The sequence below is a fragment of the Heteronotia binoei genome, chromosome 21 (genome assembly GCF_032191835.1).
Source record: "Heteronotia binoei isolate CCM8104 ecotype False Entrance Well chromosome 21, APGP_CSIRO_Hbin_v1, whole genome shotgun sequence".
In the NCBI taxonomy this organism is placed as follows: Eukaryota; Metazoa; Chordata; class Lepidosauria; order Squamata; family Gekkonidae; genus Heteronotia; species Heteronotia binoei.
Window position 1 is genome coordinate 41,780,473 of NC_083243.1, and position 23,036 is coordinate 41,803,508.

The 23,036-nt window shown below is 41.4% G+C and overlaps 1 protein-coding gene across 1 annotated transcript in view; it reads left to right on the top strand.

The window, feature by feature from the left end:
* GALC (galactosylceramidase) overlaps window positions 1-17,143 on the top strand; it is a 54,676-nt gene extending 37,533 nt beyond the window's left edge. Inside the window, exons 8-17 of the mRNA XM_060263054.1 lie at window positions 962-1,117; window positions 1,570-1,694; window positions 3,021-3,148; window positions 3,983-4,072; window positions 4,788-4,877; window positions 9,250-9,394; window positions 9,904-10,084; window positions 12,368-12,528; window positions 13,830-13,906; window positions 15,005-17,143. Coding sequence (XP_060119037.1) covers window positions 962-1,117; window positions 1,570-1,694; window positions 3,021-3,148; window positions 3,983-4,072; window positions 4,788-4,877; window positions 9,250-9,394; window positions 9,904-10,084; window positions 12,368-12,528; window positions 13,830-13,906; window positions 15,005-15,148 — 1,297 coding nt within the window. The 3' untranslated portion in view covers window positions 15,149-17,143. The remainder of the gene's footprint in view (window positions 1-961; window positions 1,118-1,569; window positions 1,695-3,020; window positions 3,149-3,982; window positions 4,073-4,787; window positions 4,878-9,249; window positions 9,395-9,903; window positions 10,085-12,367; window positions 12,529-13,829; window positions 13,907-15,004) is intronic.
* Window positions 17,144-23,036: the final 5,893 nt, after the last annotated feature.

Here is a 23,036-nt window from a genome sequence, read left to right on the forward strand (position 1 = left end):
CTTTGAATGGGTTTTATAAATACTAAATTTGTGAATTTAAAGTATTAGCACTCTATTTTTGTTTAATATTTGCACAGTATAAGTGGTATACATCTATGAAGATAGTGGGCTCGGTATTCTGTGTTAGTCCAAAGACACACCACTTCTTCCCCTGCTGCCTACTGAGCTTTTCAGAAAGGGAGCAGGGTCACTGTAAGGCAGGGCTTATTCGCTGCCCCTTTTCAAGTCACAGGGTTTCCTTGGCTACAGTAGTACCTATTAGAGGAGCAGGAGGATTAGTAAACACATAGGGGTTCTTTAGTCAGCCTATGGTTCTAGTCTCCCTTTAGACCTGATGGACATTTGCCATGAGTTCCTTTTGCAAGACAGAGAAGGAGCTTTGTTCTAGACTTTGGATCCAAGGAGCTGGATTGTTCCATGACGGAAGATAAGTTTTCAGGAGTAGAAGCCCACTCCTCCTTCTCTAGGCTTGCTCTCCTCTCAGTGGCTGGGTAATTCTAACCTTGACAGACAAATGGTTGGACTCTGAATAAGAAAGTTTCATGTCGTCACATCAGCATTGTTGCTGTGCCATTCAATTATTTTGCAAAGCAAAGAGGGAAGGTATTGTGTTTTTTCTCTGCCTCCTGAGTCAACCATTCTGGGTTGGTGCTAACAATTCCCTCTAAAAAATTCAAAGGTGCCTGCAGATTCAAAAAGGTTGAGGACTCCTGCCATAGACTCCCTGTTTTGCATCAATCGGTTGAGGCAAACATACAATGAAAGGCCTACCTCAAGCGGGTATCCAAATATTTGTAAAGGATTTTTTAATCAATTCAGTCTAGACTGTTCTTCACGGTCAGGAAGAGCTAATAAGAATTACTGCAACAAAACCTTCAATTTGCTGATTTTTCTTTTTTTGATCACGTGTTTGGAATTAAATATTCACTTCTGTGTGTATTTTTTGTTTTGTATTATCAAGGGCTCACTATCCAGGGACCACGACTGTGCCTTCTGCCTTGTTAACAAAAAAGAAACTCTGGGCTTCAGAAGACTACAGCACTTTCAACAATGAAGTGGGTGCAGGATGTTGGGCTCGAATCCTCAACCAAAACTACGTCAATGGCCACATGACCTCGTATGTCTTCTCATACATGAGGATATGTTCATATACAATACCAAAACTATGAGATGCATAGTATAATAAAAGCTTGTATAATTGTCTGTAATCTGAAAATGGCATTTTGGGTTAAAATTCTAACTAATGAAATCCTTGTGTATTTAAATCTCATGTTTCTTGATGGCTGTTAGATCCCTCCCCCCCCAAAAAAGAAGTATTTATACATTTCATTTCATTTAAATCTTTATACCTATCTTCTTCCATCCCCAAGTGATGGCTCAAAAGCAAGGCAGTGGAAACAGTTTATTAATCCTCTGAAATACCTTGTTGTTCTTCACAATTGTATTAATAATTTCTGAGCTACTCTTTGATTAGCATATGCATAATGGTCCTGTGACAGTTGAATAAATTGATTGTTGGTAGAACATTTCTTTTCATGAACCCATATATTAATTCCTATGTCTTTTCAGCACTATAGCTTGGAATTTAGTGGCTAGTTACTATGAAGACTTACCCTTTGGTCGGAGCGGTTTAATGACAGCGCAAGAACCGTGGAATGGGCATTACAGTGTGGATCCTCCAATATGGATCACTGGTAAATTTTTAAACAGACCATTAAACTTAGACATAACTTAATTAGGCACATGAGAAAAGAATTTGGAGAGCAGCCTTCTAAAAGTATCAAGATGAGCAATCAACATTTATTTAAATATATCCAGAACAGAAAACCAGCCAGAAAGGCAGTTGGGCTTTTGGATTCCCAAGGAATACAAGGGTTGCTGAAGGAAGATGGGGACATGCAAAGAAGTAATTTAGCTTCTCTGCCATCTGTATTTACTGTGGTGGGCATGTACCCATGTCATAGCTACTGTTATCAGAAAGGGAGTCTGAGAAACTGAAGCAAACTGAGGTGATGAGAGATTAAGTTCTATACCTATTGGGGAAATTAAAAACCAGTACATCTCCAGATCTTGGTGGCACACACCTGAGAAGTCTTAGGGAACTCAAATATGAGATTGTTGATTTACTAATCTGTATATGTAATTTATCACTAAAATCAGCCACTGTACCAGAAGACAGAATTTTTAAAAAGGAATCTTGAAGGGGACCAGGAAATTACAGGCCAGTTAGCCTGATGCCTGTCCTAGGCAGATTAGCAGAAACTGCAATCAAAGATGGAACTATTAGACACAGAGGGAAAAAAGCCTGTTGAAAGGAAATCAGTGTGGCTTCTGCAAAGGGAAGACCCACCTCACCAACCTGAGTAGCCAAGTACAATACTAAAGCCGAAGAATGCAGCACAGGACCTGTTTGGTGATCATAGGCATAATTGGTTTGCTGACTCAACTGTTCCTTTTGATCATGTTTCTGGCTTGTCTCAATATTATGTCTTGCTCACAGCAGGAAAGGGAACTTAGCTGGAGGGATCCAGTCACCATGGATCCTCCTTCTCTTCTTCCCTGGTTTCCTCTGGCATGTGAATTGCTAACCCTTTATGAGATGACTCCAGGCTGGATGTGCTTCCTGACCCCATCTGCTGTCCTACAGTCCTGTGAGGCTATAGGAAGGTGCTCCTGCATAGATGCTTCCTGCCTTACCCAAGCAGTACAGGAACATGTGCTTGGGGCCAGGGCAAGAAAGTGGTTGCACTTTGGTCCATGAACTGGGTAGCTGACTTTTCTTCCCAAACATTTTACTTGGCTGGAAGCTATTCGTTCTTGTACACAGTAGTGTGGTAAATTTATTTTTAGTTATTAACTTTGGAAGGAGTTATTCTGTAGTTTACAGGATAAGGCTGTTCTTCTATTCATGTAGATTGTGTAGCCTTCTGAAGCTTCTTTTCTTACTGTGTGATTCTTGGTTTTGTAATTGTAAGATCATCCACTTTAAGAAATGGGATAATTTTCTTTTTCTGTGACAGCACACACAACCCAATTTACACAACCAGGCTGGCATTACCTGAAGGTAGATGGGCGTTTAGATGGAGGTGGCAGCTTTGTGGCACTGACTGATGGGAAAGGAAATCTTACGATCATCATTGAAACAATGGTAATGCTCTCAGTTCCGGGCCTGTTAAGATCTGCCCAATTCTTAAAGCTAAAAATCAGTTCTGACTCTGTGCATACAATACCATTAGTCAGCACTTTAAAACAAATGTGTCTGGGTAATTAAAGGTAATATGACTGTCCATTCACTTTGTGAGGGGGATACCTAAAAGTGCCTCTTTTAAAAACTGGTTTAGCATAGCACAGGCTGGCCTGGGACTTAGAAGTTCCTTGTTTTCATTTCTGCTGTGAACTCACAAAGGGGGGAGGGGCTTGAACAGTCTGCTGTCGGTCTCAACATTTCATCTGCAATATGGGAATAATTCTATTTACAGTAATTTCTAAGGATTAGTGTTCTAAATAATCAGATACTTTTGAGCACTTTCAAATGGTCTGTTAAGACAGTGGTGATTATAGTAGCATCTTTTCTGTAGCTGCTACTGATTCGCTGTTGTGCTTTTCAGTCATCTTAATTATTTGAGATTATGCAGTGTGGTCTTCTAATCCAGTGAATGCTCCAGACTGTATGCTAAAGTCAGTATTGCCAAGCTAAGATACATGAAGAGTGTGTTCATAGCATCTGAAGATTGTAGCCTATTATAAATACCTACTTTCTAACTAACTCAGATAATCATGTATTTCAGTCTGCTTTGGTTTTGTCTATTGTATACCACTTTGAGGGCTTTTTTCAAGGGATCAAGGAGTATAAACTTGCTGTCTCCAAGCAGCAGTTACAAACACTGTGTTTCTGTTGGCTAGTTAATGCTTTTAACATGAAAAGCTCTTGAGCATCAGTTGCATGTAAATTGTGTTGAATTCTGTGTATTTTTATCCTCAGACTTATCACCATTCTGCTTGCATCAGGCCACCCCTGTTTCCGTACAGTTTGTCACCCCAAAAAGCAACTTTCTATTTCAATGGATCCTTTGTAAGTAGACAGCATACATTATATTTGCTACCTGCATACTGTCGTTAATGTGTAGTAGGTATGAAGCAGGAAAAGTGATCAAAACATGATTCCAGTTAAGCCACTTTCTGGCTGTGTGCTGTCAAGGTTGTTGAAGCACAGTTTTCCTGATTTTCACCAGTCTATGTATTAGGCCATTGGCTGGAAGTATTGGTGCTGTTCTGTATTGTGTAGTCATTACTGTATACTATCAGGTGTCTGAAATTCATCAAATTATTAGTCAAGCTTATATACTGGCTCAGTTTGTTAATGACCAAAAGTCGCCCATTCACTGAGTGGGCTAAAATGATCTTTTCTTGTGCTATGCCAGTGTGTCTGAGGGAATCAGAAGCTGGTATTTATTGGCATTCATGAAGTATACTAAGAACTGAATTGGGTTGGATGGATGAACTTGTTCTCTCATGCAGCTTTTCTCTTCACACTGAGAACAGTTTCTGAGGGAGGAATCAGAACATTGTTTTTATCTTGTTAGTGGACTGTTGTGGGGGGAGGTTCTGTGGTTTGCCCTGTTGTGGTGTTAGCTGCCTTTAATCTAAGGAGATGAGGCAGGATATAGGTATTTTAACTGAACTGAGGGATTTAAAAACTGAATGTTTAACATTTCCCCCCCCCCAAGAAAAAATAATATATTTTAAGGAGGGCCTAATAATTTTTTTAAAAAAATTCCCCCCCTCAGAGTCACCTGGAAGCTCTTCAGATGTGGTATTCTAAACTTGAATTTAAATCAGCAAATTCGACATTGTTCAAATCACTTGGATCCAAAAAAGTGAGTCTTATGGGAGGCTGTATTAGGCCGGCATCAAGGTACATTGCATGCTTTGCATTAAAAGACATACAGGAAATGAGCATTTTGCTTCCCTGGGTCGAGAGAGGAAGCAACTCTATTAATTTGTTTATGTGCCTGAGTTGTATAATTGAGAGAAGAGTGACTTCTTCGTGCTTCTAGTGAAGAATCTGAATGGGACATCAGAATGCAAATCACACTGCCCTTGAAGATTATGTAGTTAGGTGTCACTCCTTTGTAATAGGCACTCACAAATGCCTGCTGTTCTGTCTCTCTACACTCTAATATTGCTCTTGGAAAGTAAACCAGGTAAAATTAAAAGAAGTGTACTGGGCAAATACTCAGTTGCCAACAGCATACCTAGATAGATGAAAGGCCATTGTTTGTTTTTCAGTGTTTCCAGTGGAGAAATTAGGAAGTTGGAGGAATACTGAAAAAACTTGCATAAAATATATATTTTTTCTTTTTGAATGAGTGACATGTGCTAAAATAATGTAGGGTACAGCAGTTTGCATCTTTCCCTTAATGTAGTTTTTGTGTATACTTTCAAGTCTACTCATGGAAAACTAAGGCATTTATACTTTTAAATTCCATAAATTATTTTAAAAACTTGATGCCACCTTTTCAGAGACCTGCTTGAGGTGGCTTACAGAGTACAACCAATCCCGTGAAATGATCAATAGCAAAAATGAGACATTTAAAAACAGCACTATGAAGGCTGAAGTGATTCCTATAAAGCAGGTCAGAAGTGGACCATTAAAAAAGCTCAAAAAGATGGAACCTTTCAGTTAAATATCTGGAATGTTTTTGGTGTGGTGACTGAAGGACAGTAAATCAGGTGCCAGGCAAGCCTCAAGGGGGAAGACCTTTCAATGGCAAGTTGACACTTTTTTAATAGTAGAAAAGACCTGCCTCTGTTTCCCATTTGCCTCACTCTGTAGGCAGGAGCACAGAGAGCAGGGCTTGGGAAGAATCACACAGAAAGCAAGGGTGTGAATTTAATAACTAGTTTACAGTGTTTAACTCAAAGTCATCCTAAATGCTTACACTATTTTATGCCCATTGACATCACTGATCTTAAAAGGGTATTATTCCATTTAGGATTGCTCTGTCAGATGTTAATAATTCAATTTTAAGTTAAAACAGCAAACTAGATTTGGGTTTGGTAGGAAAGTTAGTATGGGGTGGAATCCAGCTAGCTCTTTCACTCCCATTTGCACACTTACTACAGCCCTCATTCCTCATGGCTTTTCTACATGCAAGTCCCATGGCTTTTTTGGGTGATCGAAGGGGATCCCTCCTTTTTGTACTTGGATGCACCTTATTGCATAAGAACATAAGAGAAGCCTTGTTGGATCAGGCCAATGGCCCATCCAGTCCAACACTCTGTGTCACACAGTGGCCAAAACAAAACACACACACACACACAAACCCAAGTGCCATCAGGAGGTTCACAAGTGGGTCTAGAAGCCCTTCCACTTTGCCCCCCCAAGCACCAAGAATACAGAGCATTACTGCCCCAGACAGTTCCAATAATATAAGAACATAAGAGAAGCCATGTTAGATCAGGCCAATGGCCTATCCAGTCCCACACTCTGTGTCACACAGTGGCCCAAAAAAATTATATATATATATATACTTACATACACACACATATACACACTGTGGCTAATAGCCACTGATGGACCTCTGCTCCATATTTTTATCTAATCCCCTCTTGAAGGTGGCTATGCTTGTGGCCGCCACCACCTCCTGTGGCAGTGAATTCCACATGTTAATCACCCTTTGGGTGAAGAAGTACTTCCTTTTATCCGTTTTAACCTGTCTGCTCAGCAATTTCATCGAATGCCCACGAGTTCTTGTATTGTGAGAAAGGGAGAAAAGTACTTCTTTTTCTACTTTCTCCATCCCATGCATTATCTTGTAAACCTCTATCATGTCACCCCACAGTCGTCGTTTCTCCAAGCTAAAGAGCCCCAAGCGTTTCAACCTTTCTTCATAGGGAAAGTGTTCCAGCGCTTTAATCATTCTAGTTGCCCTTTTCTGGACTTTCTCCAATGCTATAATATCCTTTTTGAAGTGCGGCGACCAGAACTGCACACAGTACTCCAAATGAGACCGCACCATCGATTTATACAGGGGCATTATGATACTAGCTGATTTGTTTTCAATTCCTTTCCTAATAATTCCCAGCATGGCGTTGGCCTTTTTTTATTGCATATGCTGTGGCATATTTTTATCCAATCCTCTCCTGGAGCTGGCTATGCTTGTAGCCACCACCACCTCCTATGACAGTGAATTCCACATGTTAATCACCCTTTGGGTGAAGAAGTACTTCCTTTTATCCATTTTAACCTGACTGCTCAGCAATTTCATTGAATGCCCATGAGTTCTTGTTTTGTGAGAAAGGGAGAAAAGTACATCTTTCTCTGCTTTCTCCATCCCATGCATAATCTTATAAACCTCTTATGTCACCCCGCAGTTGACGTTTCTCCAAGCTAAAGAGCCCCAAGCGTTTTAACCTTTCTTCATAGGGAAAGTGTTCCAAACCTTTAATCATTCTAGTTGCCCTTTTCTGCACTTTTTCCAATGCGATAATATCCTTTTTGAGGTGCGGTGACCAGAATTGTACACAGTATTCCAAATGAGACCGCACCATCGATTTATACAGGGGCATTATGATATTGACTGATTTGTTTTCAATTCCCTTCCTAATAATTCCCAGCAAGGCGTTGGCCTTTTTTATTGCAGTTGCACACTGTCTTGATATTTTCAGTGAGTTATCTACCATGACCTCAGGATCTCTTTCTTGGTCAGTCTCTGCCAGTTCACACCCCATCAACTTGTATTTGTAGCTGGGATTCTTGGCCCCAATGTGCATTACTTTGCACTTGGCCACACTGAACCTCATCTGCCACATTGACGCCCACTCACCCAGCCTCAACAGATCCCTTTGGAGTGCCTCACAATCCTCTCTGGTTCTCACCACCCTGAACAATTTAGTGTCATCTGCAAACTTGGCCACTTCACTGCTTACTTCCAACTCCAGTTAAAGACCCAGTTAAAGACAGCAAGGGACCCAGTACTGAGCCCTGCGGCACCCCACTGCTTACTGTCGTCCACTGCGAAGACTGCCCATTTATACTCTCTCTCTGCCTTCTATTAATTAGCCATTTTTTGATCCACAAGAGGACCTGTCCTTTTACTCCATGACTCTTGAGCTTACTAAGGAGTCTTTGATGAGGAACTTTATCAAAAGCTTTCTGGAAGTTAAGGTAAACAACATCTATTGGGTCCCCTTTGTCCACATGTTTGTTCACCCCCTCAAAGAATGTAATAGGTTAGTGAGGCAAGATCTCCCCTTACAGAACCCATGCTGAGTCTTCCTCAATAACTTGTGTTCATCAATGTGCCTACTCATTCTGTCCTTGATAATGGTTTCTACCAACTTTCCCGGTATTGAAGTCAGACTGACTGGCCTGTAATTTAACCCGATCTCCTCTGGAACTCTTTTTAAAGATGGGGGTGACATTTGCTACCTTCCAGTACTCAGGAATGGAGGCAGATTTCAATGAAAGATTACGGATTTTCGTCAGAAGATCCACAAGTTCACTTTTGAGTTCTTTCAGAACTCTTGGATGTATACCATCTGGACCTGGGGACTTGTTAGTTTTAATTCATCAATCAGTTGTAGGACCTCCTCTATTGTCACCTCAATCTGACTCAGGTCTTTCAACACCCCTTCCAAAATTAGTGGTTCTGGACCGGGCAAACACTTCTCTTCCACAGTGTAGACTGAGGCAAAAAATGCATTCAGCTTCTCAGCCATTTCCCTATCCTCCTTCAGTAATCCTTTTACCCCTTGGTCATCCAAGTCCCCACTGCCTCCCTGGCTGGTTTCCTGCTTCTAATATATTTGAAGAAATTTTTATTGTTGGTCTTTATGTTTTTTGCAATATGCTCCTCATAGTCCCTTTTTGCCTGCCTGATCACATATATTACAGTTGTCCCCAATTTCTGGTTCCCCTCCAGTAATGACTTCAATTTTTTTGAAATTTTACTTCTTCAGCATTACCTGTGATCTTTCATAGTCTTATAAATTACCTGAGACCTCAGAATTTTACATATTGCTAAGATACAACTCACAAGTGTCTTATGTAAAAGATGTAATGCTTCTTTAAGTATGCATGTTAAACTGAAACAGTTTATAATGTTTTGTTTGGAGGCATGCGTAAACCTTGGTAAATTCACTAGAATGTTACTCTGGAGCAGGCCTAGGTGTTTCACCAAGGTGAAATATTTCTCTGTATTTGCTGTCTTTGTTGACACGCTTGCTTATCCTCTTTCTATGCAGGTCTGTGAAGGGGCATTGACAGTACATTTGGATGTGGATGAAGTCTATACCCTGACAACGCTGACAACAGGCCGTAAAAGCCTTTTCCCTGATCCTCCTCCTTCCCGGCCCTTTCCCTCAGTTTACAAGGATGACTTCAATATCCGTAAGTTAGCACTTGAATTCCCTGATGGGAAACTTAAATCAAAAATACAGGCTGCTGGTCTTTGTCTGTAGCATTCTCCAGCCATGCATTTAGAGCAGTTGTGAACTTGAATCTCTGGAAATTAATCTGTATTCAGTGGCTACCCCTTCTGTTGAGTTTCTTCTCTTGGCTTCTTGATTTGGAAAAGTCTCCTCTGGTGCTAAAAGGCTGCAATAAGATGTACATTTGAATATACTCATCAAGTTTGAATTCCTGTGCTCTCTATCAAGGTATGAATGTCAATATTGAATGAGTTTCAGCTAACATTTCCTCAAGATCTTTTTGAGACCCTTCTAGTTTAATGTAAACCCCTTAAGACAGCCTGTTTAGAAATAGTGGAACACTAGTTCTGCAGTAGGTAGAGTGACAGTATTCAAGATATTCTACTTTGAGAGCAGCCTTGAACAGGTTCTTTGGAGAGGTGGCAATATTCATTTTCTGATTAAATAAGTATTTTATTCTCCAAATAGGCAACCCACCTTTTAGTGAGGCACCATACTTTGCTGATCAGACTGGGGTCTTTGAGTATTTTGTGAACACTTCGGATCCAGGGGAGCACGTCTACACTTTCCGGCAGGTGGTCAATCAGAGACCTGTGACATGGGTTTCCGATGCAGAGAACACCATCAGCATAATAGGGAGCTATAAATGGTATGTATTTCTGAACTGGAGCAATGGTGCAGAATTCAATCAAATAAGTGATTAACTGTCTTGAACTGTCTAGGAACAGTGGGCTATACAAGTTTAATAGAAAAATAAAACCAAATGCCACAGAATCTGGTATAAGCTTGTTAGTTCAAAGATGCAATTTCCAACATACCTGTTTATACAGTTTGCTGGTGAATGGCGGGTTCTTTTGAATCCTTTTTGGGCTTGTGTGAAAGTTATTTAATGTGATCACTTACTGCCACCTGCTGTCTACTTTGTAGCATTGCTTTGAAAGCTGGAAAAAAATATGCTGTTAAAGAACTTCTCTAGTTAATGCAGCCTCACAAGTAAGTGTGCTGTGACTGCATACCATGTCCCATGCCGTGTAACTAATTTCTTCTCTTCCTTCCCTACTTTTGACTGCTGTTGCCTGCCCTGCACCATAACTTTGGTGCTTTGAAGTTAAGCCAAACCGAGAAAGGGGGGCACACACATGCTGTCAGCTGGAAACAGCAGTGGTGGATTATCTCCTCTACCAGATGCAGTTTAGAAGACTGGGCTGGAGTTAGTGGTGAGGGAAGGAATGAGAGATCCTTCATGCTATGCAAGGTGGCTTTCTTGGGTGTCTGTTTCAGGCAGATGGTGAGCTGCACTTCTGTAGTTTTATATGCTACTCAGTTTGCTGCTTGTTTTTAGGACTGTCCTTGCTGTCATGCTTCTGTTCTGCAGTGGGCTCTTGCAGTTACCTTATGGTAACTTGCAGTCTTCTGAGTGGGTTCAGTGTTCATCTGACAAGTCTGATTGTCAAGGGAGGTGCTGGAGGGAGGAAGAACTCAGTGTATGCTGGATCCATCTGTAGAATTGGTTTCTAAATGAGTTTTATCATATGACATGATACCCTGTCTTGGTTGGTTGGCTGCAGCTTTTCTGAAGATGATTTATTTCCTTATGCCTTGTTATGCTGCAGTAATGAAACTGAAAGCTAATTTAATGTGTCTTTCCCATGTGTTTAGAGTTGCAATTGGATTATACTGGCGTACATGATACATACATTTGCAATGATTGTTACCATCATAAGCTGGTCCCATTTTTAGATTGATATTTAGTCTGTTAGGAATGTATGGTAAACACATGTCAGTTGCTTCCAAAGTATTAATCATTAAGTTAAGTACATGGGCAATGAATGGACTTTGCCTCTTGGCAAGCATGCAATACTTATTAGTATTAGTTTGTGAATTGGACAATACTTGTCATATTTTCAATTCTGGAAGTGTCAGTCAGTGAAGTGTCTGGGAGATAGCATGTCATGACTTTTATTTTAACCTTTTTAAAAGTTGATATTTAATGGGGTTTTGGACAACAAAGGACTACACTTTTGCAGAGAGAGCCAAGTGGGTAGATAGATCCACATATACTTAACCTATTTTCATTGTATGTATTCTTTTTTTCTAATGGCAAACTAGAATTATGTTTATAATGTATAGATTGAAGTTGAGAAGTAAATTAGGTGGACAACACCAAGAAAATACATGTAATTTACCTAGACGTGCAGAAACAGCAGTTGGCAGGCAACTTTTATTACCTTTTATGGCTATCCAGACCAAATGGCTTTCTAAATTGTCACACTGTTCCACCATGTGATCCCAGCTCTGTATAAGTTTGCCTTCTTAATCAACAAACTGTATATATTTCAGTCCACTGTACCTGATCCCCTCATCTGATTAAGTGTGCTTTTATTTATTTATTTTATTCAATTTTTAGCCCGCCCTTCCCGTAGAACAGGCTCAGAGTTACATCATAAAAACAGTCTGCAGTAAAAACAGTAAAAACAGTAAAAGACTAGCTTAAAATCTAAAAGTAGACAGACTAAGATGGCAGATTCTGCCTCACAGATGTGACCTATTGTCCAGGTCCAGCAGATCCTGTAGTGCTGGGATGGAATGAGGCGGGGAGGCTGATAACAAGAGACGTTCACTGTCTCAGCTGAAAGCCTGGCGAAAGAGCTCTGTTTTACAGGCCCTCCAGAATTGAAGCAGATCCTGCAAGGACCAGATCTTTTAGCACACGAAAGCTTACGTTCTGAATAAAACTTTGTTGGTCTTAAAGGTGAAACTTGACTCCTGCTTTGTTCATACGCTTTTGCACATTTGTGTACTTGACAGTGTATAGATTTAGTTGAGGCAGTTAGCCAAGAAGATTTACATTCAAAAGTTTTTAGAACATGAATTTAAGAATTGTGACATCTTGCCTTTCTTAATGGTGTTGAAAATGACTTTGCTTTTGCAGGGTGAACCTAACACTCAGTTGCGATATTTACATAGAATCAAATCGAGGAGGTGCATTTATTGCAGGAAGAGTAGACAAAGGTGGGATATATGTTGCAGATGCCAATGGAGTTTTCTTTTGGGTGTTTCCAGATGGCACTTACAAAGTCACAGGTGATCTCCGTGAGTATTTAATTTTTGATATACACCTATCACAGAGCTGCTGCTGGTGGCTATTAATCCTTGCACTGTAATCTGGTATACAGTAAAGCAGATCAGTTTCAAATTGAGATGTATTTAATACTTGCTTCCATAGTAGAACTAAATTTTATCAGCCAAAATTCCTTTGGATTAGTTCTTCGTTTACGATAGTGTTAAGGGATTGCTAATTGCTATTAAAAATCTGGGTCACCTTCCTCAATAGAGCTTGCTGTTAGCTGCACCTATAGAATCTTTGGACAAAATATTTTATATTTCATTTGAAACACTACCCATGAAAAGGCTTTAAATTTGACAAGTAGAAATCCCTTTTCAGACTGTCTGAAGCATCTGTGGATGCTTACATGGAAATCGATATACTATTATCCATGTATAGCTAAATCCTGGGCTTTAGCAGTTCTGGCTAGCTTGGTGTCAGGTGTGGCCTAATATGCAAATGAGTTCCTGCTGGGCTTTTTCTATTAAAAAAGCCCTGGCTAAATCCATGAATCAGGGCCACATAGAGGTGCAACAGATTTTTTTGCACACTTGGGGCACTTCCCAGGTGTACAGAAAAATCTTAAAACAAAAATTAAACAGATGGAGGGGCATTTAAATCTCTCAAAATGAAAACTTATGGAAACCACTGCAGCAGGCTGCCTCAGTGGAAGAGGATGCTGACTGCTGCTCTGGGCCCAACAGCAGCAGACACCAGCAGCCGCTGTGAGCCTGGCCGCGGAGGACACTGGCAGCTATTGTGGGCCCAGCTGCAGCAGAGGATGCCAGCAGCTGCTGTGAACCCAGCATGGAGAAATGAGGCAGTTGCTCCAGGCCCAAGCGTGGTGGCAGCAGACACCAGCAGCTGTTCTGGGTCCAAACGCTGTGACTGGCAGTTGTTGCTGGCCTGGGAGCGGTAGTGGTGGACATGGGCTGCCGGTCTCAGTGTTGGGTGGTGGCGCCTGGAGCCTTGCCAGCTCAGCAATGAGAGGGATATGGGATCCCCCTCTCCCGCAAGTCTTGTGGGGCCCAATTTGGAGCATATAATGCAGCAGCTCTAAAGAAGAACCATCTCTGCATATAGCCAAACCTGTTGTGATTGCATTGTGCCACAAGCTTGCCAAATGTTGCTGAATTTGAGATCTTGAAAAGATAATCTCAAATGCTGATGCCTGTGATTCACTCCTTGGTAACCTTCAGAGTGGGCATGACTAAAGGTTTATACTGTCTCTGTGCAGTTTGTTTTTATTTATTAACTGAACATATCCTAAAGTGTAATTTGTTTACAGATGGCAAAGAGGTCTTGATGAAAGGGCTGTCTGGTGTGCGGGCTGAAGCCTGGCATAGGCTTACACTAATTCTCACGGTGAGCCCTGATAAAATCAAGTTACTATTGACAAAAGAGAGAGAAGCTCCTCAGAATTCTGAAGTAGATAGGGTAATCAAGAAGTCCTTGTGAGAAGCATTTTTCCTTGATAGATGAAAAACCTGACTTGGAGTGGGCAACGTAAGATGACCAGACCTCAAGTCATGTAGTGTTTGTGTCTGCCTGAAGACCAGGAGGTTATTCCCTTGCATAGAAGTAACAGCTGGGCTAAGTGATGCCTGAGGGCCCCATTTGCTGTAACTAACATGGTGGGAGGTTTTCTTTGTATTCTTATATCTAAAATGAAAAGAGGAACATCAGTTTATATAGTGGAAGGAAATTGCATTGCTACTGGGAGATGAATGAGAGATGCTAGTAGTGATTATTTGGATGACCTTGGGTTGGTGTCTGTCACTTGGCCTAACCTACATACAGGGTTGTGAGCAGTGTGCCCTCTAAGCTGCAGAGTCTTGAGAGCAAAAAAATCTATGTTGTGAGCTAGTGGTATTAAAGTTGTGAGCTACTGCATGAATTATTTTGCTCTGGGGTCATCCTTCCTGAGCTAAGACAAACGTGTGAGCTGGATGCTAAAAACCTATGAGCTAACTCAGCTTAGAGGGAACACTGGTTGTGAGGATAAAATTGGGAAGGCATCTCTATGTATTCTGTCCTGAACTGCTTAGCTGAGACAAGTGATTTCATTTATGTGTTGACATTTGTTATGGCTTGGCAGAGGGCACTGAATTTGGTAGTGGTTTGGGATGAGGTTCTAAATTCACATGATGCTGGGATGAAAAACAAAAATAGGGCTTGTAGGGGATTCTTAACAAAATGGAAAAAAGCTTTTCAATTGAAAGATTTCCACACCATTTTTTTTTTTAATTCTTATGGGGGCAAAGCCTGGCAAAACCAAGAGGGGAAGTCTAGGAAAATAGCATTCTGATATCTCTAGTTGTGTATAAATGTAGGAACTCATCATCACAAATAAACTCGCTCTCTTGCTTTAGACCTTGATATTTGATTGTTTTCCAGTGCTCATATTTCAGTAGTCAGTCTAGTAAATTTTGTACCTTAATATTGTATCTTTATTTTCGACAGGGCTCCAGTGCTTCAGGCATGTTAAATGGCTATCCTCTCTGGGAGAATGTCACTGTAACCAAGCCAGAGAATGGCTGGGCAGCTATTGGGACAAGATCTTTTGAATTCACACAATTTGATAACTTTCATATTCAGGCCAGCTGAGGCTTCTGACAAGCATTTTCAAAGAAGCAAAAACCTGACTCAGTGCCTTGAAAATAACTTCTTGTAAATGATGTTAATGAGAACTTTTTAATTTTTCTTACTGCTTTTATGAATGAATTTGACTTTGCAGTTTAGAAGAATTGCAGAAGATTGGAATCTGCTGCTAGCCTTTTAAATGGTTGGAATTCAGATGTCATAGCATGAGTTTTTTAAGCAGCAATGAGATTTTACAAAGGGACTATTTTCAAAACTTGCATAGCTGTGAAGTCCATTCCTTTCACACTAACACTCCATTCAGTCAGAATCTATGCCTTTTATAAAGGGATCTGTTTACCTTTTTGGTGGTCCATATGAGATAAAGGGCTCCTCATGGATTTAAATGCCTGAAACAAGATCTCACTCTTAGCCTTTTACATTCTTAAACAACTTTTATCTATTTTTAATGGCAATGAAACCAGCTGCTAGCTGGTTGGATTTCATGAATTTTTTTGTCATAAACTACCTCTTATTCTATAATAGCAGCAAAACAGGTACATTGAAAGAGCCTTATTCCATGTTGGATAGCCCCACAATTTGTATTGCTTTCAGCATTTCCCCTGCTTGTCTCTTTCTGCAGAAGAAAGAGTAGAAAAGACTTTTGAAATGTTAATGAAAATTAAATGAAATATGCTTCTGCTAGAGCTTAAGGGATATTTGACATGTGAAAAAGGTGACAGATCTACAGATAGGCTAAACTTGTGTGAGCATGGACTATCACTTCCATGTGGGTGGAGTGCGAGTTCCCCAGTTTCTGTGGTGGTGGTACTCCAAGCTGACCATGTGGAACTACTGGTGCCTTCTTGCATTTGAAGAGATGAAGAAGAGAAGAGATTGATATACCCCATCACCCTTCACAATCTCCTTTCCCTTCCCTTCCCCACAACAGACACCCACCCTGTAAGGTAGGTGGAGCCGAGAGAGTTGTATACACACAGAGCTGGTGAAATCCAGCCCAGCATAGCCTTTTTGGTACTCAAAGGGGGTACCCCTCCTTTTTTTTTTTTTAAAGCACTGGATACAACTCATTTCATTTTGAAGTCTTGTCTGTGAACTTGAATGTGTTGTCCACTGTTGTGGTTAAGCAGAGAAGAGAAAAACAATATTTTGTTTGCTTCTTAACCAAGAGCTGTGCCTTACACACTGAAGCCTGTTTTAAGGGTTAAATAATTGGAAATACCTTCTGAAGGATTTCAATGAATGTTTCAAGCACTTTGGCAAACTTGACTAGTATGAATACTTCCATACTCAATCAGACCAAATAATAATAATAAAAAGATTGGGTTGAAAGTTCTGATGGTCCTTCCTGAATTCCATTCCCTCCAGCAGTTTTTTTTAAAAAAAAAATGATCTTGGGAAAGTTGACTGTTGGGTTCACAGGACCCACGTAACCTATTAGCAGTCGAGGCTGCAGTATGGAGAGGGAAGGGGATGAAATTACTCTTCTTTCCTCTTTTCTCAGAGTTAGGAAGTGTGATTTCATCTTTTTTGCTCTCCTCAGTGCAGCTCACTGACCTACTTGCAGTTCCTGCAACTCAGGGCATCAACTTTCCTGAGTCTGGAAGGGAGTATTAGGTGAGAGTAACACATGAAAAACCAACAGAGCACTGGATCCCAAACCACCGTGACTAACTAATGTCTATTAAATCATCTCCTGGCACCTTTTGGTGATGAATGACATTAAAAAAAAGACCTAATTAATGTATCCCAAAGAGTTTATTATTTTATTTTTTGCACTAACTGAACAAATGGCTGTATTTTCACATTATTTGTGAATGTTTGTGTGATCAAGAAGCATACTTTTGTGTTAATTTAAACTGAAAGTTATACTGTATGTTATGAGGTGTGGTGAACTGGTTAATGTCTGTGTTCTTGATGTTATGGCAAACGGCTTGTGTATGTGACTGGTGTGCAGTCTAATGTTTCAAAACTAAAGAAATAAAGACTACTAAAACTGAATATCTGTGTATGTAAATATTGTCTCCTTTGCAAGTTAGTAGAAATGAGCACACTTTGTGGTTTAAGGCCTAACAAAGGCCTAGTTACCATGCAGAAGCTATGTATTTTGCAAATAGACTAGCAGGAAGCTGCAGTTTTCACAACCAACTTGATTAAAAAGGAGGTTTCGCCTTCACTACATGCAACAGAATGTGACTGTTCTGCACAATATGTTGCCCATGCAATAGGTATTATGATGTAGGCAAGGAAGCCAGACCTTTAAAAAAGCTTATCCAGGATAATAGAACAGGACCTTTTTTGTAGAAAAAGCCCAGCAGGAACTTGTATGCATATCAGGCCACAGTCCCTGATATCACTGTTGTTTGGCACAGGTCTTTTTTGTAGAAAAAGCCCAGCAGGAACATATCTGCATATTAGGCCAAACCTCCTGATACCAAGCTAGCTGGAACTGCGTTCCTGTGTGTTCCTGCTCCCCCCCAACCCCCCCCCCCCGAATTACCTCCTGGAAGGGACCTCTAGGGTCATCTAGTCCAACCAGGACATTCACAAATACCCCTCACACCTCCAGTGACACCTGCTCCATGCCTAGAAAATGGCAAAAAACCCCAACAGCCCTCCAGGATCCCTGGCCTTGTGGCCCTTCTGTGTAAGAAAGGGCCCCAAGAACTAAGCACTGATGCAACTCTTCCTATCCTTTTTATCCTTTGATGTTCACCTTTCAGAACACCTGTTTATTGTGAAAACAAGTGGATACTCCCATAGAATGTTCTGATATCTTTGAGTTTAAAGGAAAGCACTGACTATTCATCTGTCATTTGAACAGTGGAATGAATGATTCAGTATGACTTCATATTGCACAATAACATATATAGCAATATGATACTGCAATTAATGTTTGGTCTTGTCAGGGCTGGGGGGGGAGTGAGGATAAATGCTAGGAGACCTTGCATATAGTCTAACTGGAACAGATGCATCTGTAGTGCTGAAAGTTTATTCTGTGATATTAAATCTCAACTGTAGAAACAAACTAGGAAATGGGAAATACATATTTAAGGGTGTGTGTGTGTGTGAAGTAATTGGATCATGATATTTTATTTATGTAGAAAAAAATTCATTGGTGGGAAAGAACTCTGGAGTGATGGTTTTTGAACCTGCCAACTGTTCAAGCAAGCAAATTATTTAGCACAGTTTGCCCCTGCAGAGTAAGCACTTCTTAAGCATGATGCATTGCGCTACGGATGTGCAGACTTGGGGGTAGGGAGGCCAAAAACACACACCTGCAGGATAAGAGGAAAAAAAAACTAAAGAGAATGGAATGATAAATAATGTAATTCCCTGATGAGCCGATGGAGAAGAAAGTTCCAATCCATGCTGCTGTTGTGGCTGCGGAAAAGGAATTTGAGTCAGTGTGGTGTAGGAGTTAAGAGTGTCAGACTATCTGGAAGACTCAGGATAAAACAGAGGACAGGAGAATAATGTAAGCCACTTACATTGAAGAGGAAGGTGACCTGTAAGGGGGTGGAAGGAGGGACAGCCCAGGGACATTGGAGCCTGGATCCCCTCCTTTAATCACCTCAAGGTGGGTGGCACCAAGGTGGGATTGAGCTCAGGCACAGGAAGGTTGGGTCCAAGTGTTCACAGAAAAAGGGAAGTTCAAGGGGAGAAAGGAAGGACTAAACATATAAGGTAGAACAGATAGAAAGTGCTAGAGTGAGCCAGTCTTGGGAAGGAAGATGAATGGGGTGCCAGAAGCCCCTCTCCTCGTTCTGAGGCCCTTGGGCAAGTCTTCCTGACCCCAACCCAGGGGGACAGTGGGTCTGGATCAGAGCAGGAGGATCTTCACTCAGTTATACTGAGACTGTTTTCGCACACAGCTTACAACGTGGTCACGTTCCTGTTCTCTCCGCAGCGTCTGTCGGATTTCCCATTATCTGCGCTGGAGTTACAGGAAGTGCTGCGGCTTTTGCGTAGCAAACGTAAACTGGGTTTTAGCGGTTTACGTTTGCTACACAAAAGCCGTGGCACTTCCTGTAACTTCGGGGCAGATAATGGGAAATCCGACAGACGCTGCGGAGAGAACAGGAACGTGACCCCATGGTAAGCTGTGTGCGAAAACAGTCTGAGTATATTGCAGACCAGGGGTCCCCAATCTTGTGGGCATTTTTAGTGCCCACAACAAGTAGTGCACACCATCACAAAATGGCTGATGCAGAGCATGACCAATTGTAAAATGGCTGCCAGAGTGGCTGGAATCAATCATAGAAGATTCCAAGCCAAGTGCCCTTCAATGATGGAGGCAGTTGTTTATGAATGGATGTTCGCTATAGACAAGTGATGCTTCTCAGTCTCGTCTCAAAAATTTCCTGCTCCACTGATGGGAGTGGGAAGGTTAGATTGGCTCTTTAGGGACATGGGTACTAGCAACTACATTAGTGAGCACCATGGCGCTAATGGAAGGACATGCTGGGACCACTGTTTTAGACTATAGCCTCATATAGAAGGGAAGATCAGGGCAGAATCAGACCAGTTGTCAATGTGGACCCCCTCAAATTTCACATATAGAAATAGCAACACAGTAGAATCATGGAATCAGAGATTTGGAAGGGGTCATACAGGCTCCCTGAAGGATCAGCCAAGTGCATCCCTGACAAGTGTTTGTCCAGCCACAGCTTAAAGAATGCCAGTGAAGGGAAGCTCACCACCTCCCATGGTAGCTGGTTCCACTGTTGAATAACTCTTACCGTAAAATTTTTTCCCCCAAAATCCAGTCAGTACCTTCCCACCCTTAATTTACACCCATTATCATGAGTCCTCTCCTCTGCTGCTAACAGGAACAACTCCCTGCCGTCCTCTAAGTGACAGCCCTTCAGATACTTAAAGAGAGCAATCATCTCCCCTCTCCATCTCCTCTCACCAGACTGAACATTCCCAAGCGTTTCCTCATAGGGCTTGGTCTCCGGGCCCCTGATCATCCTTGTCGCTCTTCTCTGCACCCACTCCATTCTCTCCACATCCTTTTTGAAGTGAGACTTCCGGAACTGCACACAATACTCCAGGTGTAGCCTGACCAATGCAGTGTAGAGCAGGACTATGACATCCTGCAATTTGGATGTTATGCGTCTGTTGATATACCCCAAGATGGCATTAGGCGTTTTTGTTGCTGCATCACACTAGCTGCTCATATTTATCTTATTGTTCACCAGTACTCAAGTTCCTGTTCACAACACTACTACCCAGAAGCATGTCCCCCATCCAGTATGCATGTTCCTCAGTTTTGTTACCCAGATGAAGAACGTGGCACTTATCCTTGTTAAATTGCATCTTGTTCATTTCTGCCCACTTTTCCAATGTGTTCAGTTCTCATTAAATCCTATATCTTTTGGTGTGTTTGCTGCCCCTCCCAATTTGGTATCACCTGCAAATTTATCCAGATCATTTATTTAAAAATATTGAAAAGTACCGGGCCTAGAACAGAGCCCCGTGGCTCCCCACCTGTGACACCCCAACGAGTCTTGTGTGACACCTCCCTGCATTCAGACTAAATGCCATTGACAACTACTCTGAGTGTGGTTCTCCAATCAGTTCCATATCCACCTGACAATCCTAGAGTCCAGTCCACTGTCCTCTAGTTTACCCATCAGAACTTCATAGGGGAACCCTGTCAAAAGCTTTACTGAAATCTAAGTAAACAACATCAACAGCATTCCCTCGATCCGGTAGGTTATGCCCTATGTTCCACACAGTACAGATGGAATGTGGGAGTTAGAAGCTGCATATAGCGCCTTGTGAACCAACCCTCAGATTCAATTTTAATATGTCTCCATAAGGGATACAAATTGAGAGCATTGAAGATGTATCCTACAGGTTCTTTCTGTCCCCTTTGATATCTAGCTTCAGTGCATCATCCGCATTTTTATCTTTACAGACTTTCACAAGCACTTGGTTCAGAAAGGGAGCTGCAGTTTTGGGGTTTTTTTTGTTTTGTTTCTGTTTTACAAATATGGACTGCAGCAATTCACTGCTGCCTGGTTTACCTAAGAGGCCTTTGAACACTCTTGGATGCTTCTGCTGCAGGTCTTTAGTCCTATTAGAGAGTCTCATAAAGCAAAAGACTTTAAAGAGGTTCCTGGCACCATGTGAAGCAACATGTCTTTTAGGAAATGGATTTTATTTAATGCCATGAACTAACTTGGCATGTTCATATTGGCTAGATTTCCTTTTAATCCACATCACTGCTGCAGCTGGCTGGTTATTTATTAAAGATGGTAATAATCGAGGCTGGCACTATTTGTTTCCAAGAAGCCCAACTTTAACTCATTAAAGTGAAATTATATGCTCTCTCTCTCTGTATAGTGCCATACACAGCTTGAGCTTTCCAAATGCAAGCATTTTTAAGACTCATTGCCATCCATGGGATCATGAAGGAAATGTTTCACTATTGTAGAAATCTGGTGAACTTCAATGCTGGCTGGCTGATGCCCACCATTTGTAGTTGTTTTTAATAAAGGAAAATGGTACAAACAAGTTATGCAAATCAATATAGCATGCATGTACACACGCACACATCCTCCCTGTCCACTTCTCAAAATTGCAATGACAACACCCTGTTCAGCTATGAATTATGGCATGTTTTCTAACTTAGGCAAAGGCGATTCATTCAACGTAAGGGTTCTTTCTCCGGGTTAAGTGTCTCTTTTGTTGGAGGAAAAGTCTCTGCAGTTCAAGGAAAGTTCCTTAGGCTGGAGGAAGGCTTTACACTTTGCTTAGTGGAGTGCTAGGTAGGATACACATTAATTATACTCAAAGCACACCACGCACTTAGTGGTTTCAAGGCAAGAGACAAAGGTGGTTTGCCATTGCCTGCCTCTGTGTAGTAACCCTGGACTTCCTTTGTGTTCTCCTTTCCAACTACCAATCCAGTGCCTCCAATATCTGACAAGATCAAGCTGTCTGTTTAAAATATTTTAAAGCCTTGGGATCCTATATCTAAAGGACTGACTCTTCTCCCATGAACTTCTGTGCCAAGTATGTTCCTTGGGTCAGTTCTCTTCAGGGGTAGGCTGTGGTTTGGTGGTAGGGTATCTACTTGGTATCAGGGCTTTTTTTGAGCAGGAATGCACAGGAACATAGTTCCAGCTGGCGGTGTCAGGGGATGTGGCCTAATATGCAAATGAGTTCCTGCTGGGCTTTTTCTACAAACAATGGTGATGTCAGGGGGTGTGGCCTAATATGCGAATGATCCGAGCTGCACTTTTCTTTAAAAAAAGCCCTGCTTGGCATGCAGAAGGTCTCAAGTTCAATCTCTGGCATTTCCTTTTGAAAAGGATCAGGTAGTCAGTGATGTGAAAAACACTGAAGACCTGCTGCCAGTCAGAGTAGCAATAATGACCTTAATAGACCAGCAGTCTGCCTCAGTGTAACGCAGTTTCAAGTAGTCTTCTATCCAGGGCTGTATGCTTGAGCCCACACTTTCTTGTTTCAGCCACTTTGTGGAATGGGCTGCTGGAAGAGATGAGACAGGCTCCCTTTTTGCAGGCATTTGGGAACAGAGATAAGACGGTTTCGTTTCTTAGGGATTTAAAATGAGATTTGGATACATGAAGCTGCCAAATACTGAAACAGATCATCAGTCCATCAAGGTCAGTATTGTCTACTCAAGCCAGCAGCAGCTCTCCAGGGTCTCAGATGGAGGTCTTTCACATCCCCTGATCCTTTCAGCTAGAGATGCCAGGGATTAAACCTGGACCTTCTTCATGCAAAGCTGATGCTCTACCACTGAGCCATCTCTCCTTCTCCAAATTGTGATTTGGTGCCACTGGGTTAATTGCTGTTTTGTTTATTTTTTGTGGTGTTTTATTGTTGATTTTAATGAAATTGTTGTAAACTATCTTAA